At 47.4% G+C, this 6727-nt stretch overlaps 1 protein-coding gene and 1 pseudogene across 1 annotated transcript; both read right to left on the reverse strand.

Moving 5' to 3' along the window:
* Positions 1-3: 3 nt before the first annotated feature.
* LOC136531831 (sinapine esterase-like) lies at positions 4-1110 on the reverse strand (the record flags this gene model as incomplete). Its single annotated transcript, XM_066524462.1, has 3 exons — positions 826-1110; positions 361-737; positions 4-234 (listed from the first exon to the last, which is right to left on the reverse strand). Coding segments are annotated over exons 1-3 (870 nt in total), but the record flags the coding sequence as incomplete, so codon positions are not given.
* A 2243-nt stretch (positions 1111-3353) lies between these two features.
* Positions 3354-6403, reverse strand: LOC136531832 (GDSL esterase/lipase At5g45910-like; annotated as a pseudogene).
* Between the last annotated feature and the right edge of the window lie 324 nt (positions 6404-6727).

A 6727-nucleotide genomic window follows, 5' to 3' on the forward strand; every position in this document is an offset into this window, starting at 1 on the left:
GTAGTAGTCGGCGAAGGCGATGGCGGTGTGTGGGTGCCTGATCCGGAGCGCCTGGACCTGCATCCGGAGCTGCTCGTTGTGGTAGCGCGCCAGGCCGTTGAACTCGTGCAGGCACCCGTAGCGGTCGTAGTCCGACGGGTCCGGGCTCGCGTACAGCGTCAGGATGATGGGCAAGCAGCCCATGGGCACGTTCCCCGGCACCACGATGCGCCTGGCGCCGTGCTGGATCAGCCTCTGGATGTGTACGTACGTTTGCATTGGTCAAGAGACATGCATGCTATGTTGTTATATACTCCAGCAAGAACCAAATGAGCTAGTGTCGTCTGACTGAACATATTGTCGTCCCGGGACCAGGAGTACCTCGACGCCGTCGCCGATGGCCTTGACAATGGCTGGAACGTAGGTCTTGGTTTGGGCCACGCTCTTGTTGGCAGCCAGGAGGAAGACGTAGTCGTTCCCGCCGAACTCTCCCATGAAGAAGAGAGACTTGCCCAGGTAGTCGTCGTCATCGCACCCACGCGTCGTGGTGGCGTTGCACAGCGACGGCTTGATCTGATCGAACCACCCAAGCTGGACGCTGAGGGAGGTGTTGAACGGAGGCACCGTGGTGATGTTCTGCTGCTGGTAGTAGGCCAGGTCCAGTGCCGTCGCTCCGATCACCGCGAAGTTTGCGCCCGTGCTGAAGTTCTGGCCCTCGGCCAGGTACGGCGACAGGAAAGGCAAGCTCACAGCAGCCGCTGCATGCACATTACCAGTGATTCATCAGTGCATGCATGCAGGTCACTGTAGGCGGCGCGGCGTATACGAAGTGAACGAAGAACGTACCGACGAAGTCGACGACGAGGCGGCCGTTGCTGGCGCGGCCGGTGGGGTGGCGGAAGAACGTCTCGCCATAGGGTGGGTTGCCGAACGGGACGGACGAGATGAGCCTAACGAAGTTACCGGTGTCGGCGTACGAGTCGCCGAAGCTGAATATGGCCGGGAACAAGGGCTTGGAAGTGGGCCGGCGGACGGCGTCCGCGCCGTGGAGCAGGCACGGGATGGTCAGCACGACGAGGAGCACGGCGATGGAAACCCTCATGGTCATGGCTGCCGCGTACGTGTTCGGAACTCGTGTGCGTATCATGCTGGACGTTACGAGTAGTAGGGCGTCTTATATATAGGGAATTAGGCCGGGATGGGTGACTATTATTTCAATTCTCGGTAACACGTGCTGGTCGCCGTCATGTATATGACGTGACGAACGATGGGCACACCACACGTACACTTGCGCTGATAGTACTCATATGGTGGTTCCATTATTCCACGATACACGCTCCATCCACAAAAGATGTAATTATGTGATTTGTGCAACTTAAATTAGCTTAACTCCAACTAAGTTTATAGTGAATAGTTATGTATCCTACTAGATTTACTATGCAAATATATTTTATAATTAATTTAGTAATACTTCTTCTAAATAATAAATATTACTACTTTTTTTATATAACTTTAAATTGGCTAAACTTCAAATCGTTTGACTTTTTATAAAAGTGAGAATTGCATCCTTTTGTGAACAAAGGGAGGAGTTGCTAAGATCCATTGACTTTGATACATGCCAAACTTATTGTACCATTGTCCCATTATTGTTTCCGTAAATGCTTTATAGTTACATTAGGTACACATGAAGACTACTGGCAGAGATAAAAACTTACAAAAACTAATAGGATTAAAAGTTGAAAGACAAAAATATAGATTCATGATGTCACAAAAGGTACGCGGTGTAAGAGTTGATATAACTTAAGCTTAGGTTTCAACTAAAACATAATGATAATAAAGGTATATGTATAATGTGAAGCATAATACTTATCTTAATATTAGTAACTAGATCAGGCTCTCAATAGACCTTTACATTAACCCTCACAAGATGCGTTAGAAAAACAATATAGATCCTAGAAGTTATAAAATAATTAGAAATACCTGGTCGTTAATTAAGTTGACTCCATTCATTATAGAAAATAAATTGGATTTACTTTATTTTTCTAAAAAAAACTATCCACTTTTCGGTACCGAGAGGACAAAAAAACCCGATAAAATCTTATTTGTGTTGGCACAAAGACAATTAACAATTTACAGTTATTTCTATAAGCGGACAAAAATTTAATATGTTATGCCACAAAGATAAATAACAAATCATAAAAATAATAATTTACTTGTACTAGTCGGTGGTATAAGAGTGTTGCCTGAAATCATCTTAAAATTTAGGCACCTAAAATATATGAGAAGTCTTGTATTATTTCAAAAAAATATAATATCTAGGTTACACTTGCAGGTCGCCGTCATGTGACGTGAACGATGATCATATGCACCACACGTAAATACATTTGCGCTGTATTGTACTCCTTTAACTAATACGTACTCCCTCCGTCCCAGAATATCTGTCATTCTCGCTTCCCGAGAAACAACTTTAACAAAATATATATTAAAAAATATTATTATTTATGATACATAATTAGCATCATTGGAAAGATCTTTGAATCTAGTTTTTTAATAAATTTATTTGGAGACACGCAAATGTTGCATATATTTTGTACAAATTGAGTCAAAGTCATGGCACGGACACCGAAAACGACAGATAAATTGGGACGGAGGGAGTATGTTGTTCCATTCCACAACGACTAAGATCCGTTGACATTGATATCAGCCAAACTTATTGTACCATTGTCCCATTACTCTTTCCATACATGATTTATAGTTATATTAGGTACACGTGAAGACCAGTGGCCGGCCGAGCTAAAAAATTTGCAACTAGTAGGGTTCGAGTTGAAAGGCAAAAACATAGATCCATGATGTACAATGCAAAGATAATACCTATCTTAATATTATTAACTAGATCAGGCCCTCAATAGAGCCTTTACATTAACCCTCAAAAGGTGTGTTAGAAAAAGAATATAAATAGTAGAAATTATCAAATAATCAGAAACACCTGGCAGTTAATTCGAGAAAGTTAAGAAAGTATCCATGAGTACAATTTTCGAACATGAAGATAATGCATTGAAACGTAAGCAACTCTGATTATTAGTCATTTGATTTAAACTTATTCTTAATTTTTTTTATCACTTATCTCTCTTAAAATTACTATCCTAAGTTGGAGCATGGGTTGATGGATTTGTATGACAAGCATTTGAGCTATCAAAATGGTTTGGGTCTTGCTGAAACGAAATGGTGGAGGTCTGCATACTATACTATATATATATTCTCCATTCCACAAGATGGGTATACACACGTTGGCTTTGGTGTAAACCAAAAATTATTATCCTTAAACGAAAGGAATGTAGACCTAAATTACACCATTCTCCCATTATTGCCGTTGTTCACAAATGATCACACACACAACACAAACTGATCGTTTCACATTCCAAAAACCCCACTAGAAGCTCTGGATCGACCACGTGTGGCTCAGTTGAGGAGTTGTAGAATCGGTGGATCAGCGTGTAGCAGGGTCCGTGCAGCCATCCATGATCCATGGGCGATGCTGCTGTACGCGGACTCGGTAAGGTGGAAGCCGTCCCAATTGATGGCCTCGGATGGCGCTGCGCACGCGGTGGCTCCTGGCGTACCGCACGGTGCTTTCCAGTTTTGGTTGTACGGGCCGCCCGCCGCCGCCTCCGCGGCAGCTCACCAAGGTTGTACTGCGGTTGAACCCTGCAATTGCAATCGATATACATCGTGTTTCAGAAACCTCTTTCAAGTTCATCAGAAGAAGAACGACGGGCCGGTAGTGCTCGGCGAAGATGACCCTTGTGTGCGGGTACCTTCTCCGGAGCACGTCGATGCGTCGCCGGAGAAGGGCGTTGTGGTACTGCGACAGCCCAATGTTGAAGCTCTTGAGGCAGCCGTACTGGTCGAAGTCACCCTTGTTGGGGCTTGGGTGCATCGATAGTGTGGCGGGCATACAGCCGAAGGGGATTTTATCCGCCACGACCATGTACTTGGCGCCGTGATGGATCAGCCTCTGCGTATTATATATGCATCCAGTTCGTCAAATGGCCGGTGCAGTAGCATGCAGCGGCGCGCGAGCGCGATGCAAGTTCATCGATCGGAGCATATTATGTTTCTACTTCTAGTCTTCTACTAGCTAGTAATACGGCAGCAAGTACCTCGACGCTAGTTGCAATGGTGTTGACAAATTCTGGAACATACGATCTCGCTTGTTCCAAGGTCATGTTCGAGTTCATCAGGATGTTGCGGTAGTCGTTAGCTCCAAACTGCCCTAAGGTGAAGAGAGACTCGCTGAAGCAGCCGCTGGACGATCCTCCATGTGTGCTGCTGCGGCTGCGGCAAAGCGATGGCTTCAGTTGCTCGAACCACCGGAGCTGGTCGTTCAGGGAGCTGTTGATCGGGAGGTCGACGGCGGTGATGTTCTGCCCCTGCAGGTACGTCAGGTTCAGAGCCGTCGCTCCGGCCACCGCGAAGTTTATGCCCGTCGAGAAGTTCTGCCCTCTGGACAGCACCGGCGGCACGAAAGGTAGACACAAAGCATCGGCTGCGCGTACGTACGCATCATGTGCGCGTAACAAGGAAACGTCAGTATATTACTGGAGAAAATACAACCAACAGTGGCAGTATATACACAGTATGTACCAATGAAGTCGAGGACGATGCGGCCATTGGTGGCGCGACCGGACGGGTGGCCGAAGAACGTCGCACCGTAGGGTGGGTTCCTGATCAGGTTGACGCTCTCAATGGCGGGGTCGTCCCACAAGGTTGCCGGTGTCGGCGTACGAGTCGCCGAAGCTGAGTATGGAGGTGAAGCGCTTCTGCTCGCCGAAGTAGGCGCTGCGAGGGCACGAGAGGAGGAAGAGGAGGAGCAGGAATGGCGCTGGCGCCACCGCCGCGGGAAGAAGCCTCATGGTTGGGCCGCTTGCGATTTTGGAACGCAAGAATGGCTTTTTGCTGATGCCGAGTCTGATCGTAACATCCTAGATGTTATAAAGCAATTAAAACCTTGATCATATTCATCATCATGCATAATCATGAAATATTAAGACATAAATGCATTGCATATTTTAATTATAGCATTCATAGGTTGCATATGTGTTGAGATGTGCTGCATGAAATGTTAACAATGATATCAATTAAGGATCTTTGTGAATTTATATATGTGAATTTGCTTAAACAATTAAAACTTTTCTAAAACAAACTTTGTAGTATAAAGTGTGTTTTTTCGTGTGGAATGAAATTTTGATGATGTTTATAAATTAAACATGTTCAAATTTGAGCTCCAAGTTTGAATTTAGTTTTGAAATTCAGCACATAACCAAGTTTGGTTGTCTTGGAATTCAACTTTAAATTCAATTTTGGGGATTTTGTTAAATCAATTTTCACAAATAAAAGTTGGGCAACCATTATTTCATTGATTGATATGAAGTTTTTACTTTGATGTTGTGCCATTATTTGTGTTATTTGTTAACTGGTTGATCACTAATTAATTACCCAAACTTAGTTAACTAAAACTGTTTTCAAAACCCTAGGGCTGAATTCTATTTTTCAGTTTATTGTTTCAATGTGCCTACTTTCAAAATCTAAGATCATGCAAACCCTTGAGTTTTAGATGTTGGTTCAGTAATGTTGGAGAAGGCATGAATATGAACAACTTTTATTATTGGAGTTTTTCAAGTTTATACATAGAATCGACAGAGATTGGAGGCTGAAATGGACTGTCAGGCTGCTACAGTACACGCCGGTGACCACTCTGCCTGCCTGCTCGCTGCCGTCCAGCGCCTTCGCGCCGTTTCGCGCGCGTGGACACGCGGCCGTGCGCGAGGCCGAGCTCGAGAAGACGCTTCCGAAGCCGCGACGTCGTCCTCGTCCATTCAAACTCGAAGCAGCCGGCGCTCCTTCTCTTTTTCCTTTCTCTGCTCGCCGCCGGTAAACTCGACGCGCCGGCCAAATTCGTCGCGGCCGCTCCATCTCCGCCAAGTAGCTCTTACCTATAGCTTCGCCTCGCCCTCTCGCATCTCCTTGACCCGCTCGCGCCGCTTCTCACCGCTACAATCAACCACGCGAGCCGTTCTCGCCGCGGCGGCTCGCCATGGCCGCCGTGGTTACCTCGCCGTGGCCAGCCTTCTCTGGTGCATCTCTCTCACTCTTCTCATTTGCGATGCGTTATCCATATTCCCTTGATGCTCATAGGCCTTCCCTTTTCCTTGTTCCATCACAGGACGTGTCGGAACGCCGTCGTGTCACCGGTTCGCGCCGCCGTCGTTGCCTCCTCTGTTTCCGCAGGCCAACAGAGCACATGGTGAGCTGCCTCCCCGCTCCTCCTCCACCATACACGAGGCCGCTCGCGCACGCAACCGTGACCGCCGTTGCCCCTGCGTCGGTCCGCCTCTGCCACCACGCCCCGCAGCGCCGCCGCCATCGGCCGCCGCGTCCGCAGCTGTGCTTGGCCGTGCCACTGTGGACCACAGCGGGCCGAGCCGTGACCACCCCGTGAGTGTCTAGGGTCCGCCGCCTCCATGCCATCACCCCGCCAGCGAGTCCTCCCTCGGGCGGCCGATTTTGGCCGCCGACCGGCCGGTTCCCCCGCCGGTGCTCTGCTCCGTGATGAGCAAGGGGATCGGGAAGCGAAATAGTAGGTTTCGTGGGGAGTAAATCGAAAAATCGGTCTCATATGAACAGTGCCAAATAGGGTCTGTTGTACCGTGGGTTGGTTTATAGAAACTCCAGAGGCCTCCATGTAAAA

This window comes from Miscanthus floridulus, unplaced genomic scaffold (genome assembly GCF_019320115.1).
Source record: "Miscanthus floridulus cultivar M001 unplaced genomic scaffold, ASM1932011v1 fs_453_3, whole genome shotgun sequence".
Taxonomy (NCBI): domain Eukaryota; kingdom Viridiplantae; phylum Streptophyta; class Magnoliopsida; order Poales; family Poaceae; genus Miscanthus; species Miscanthus floridulus.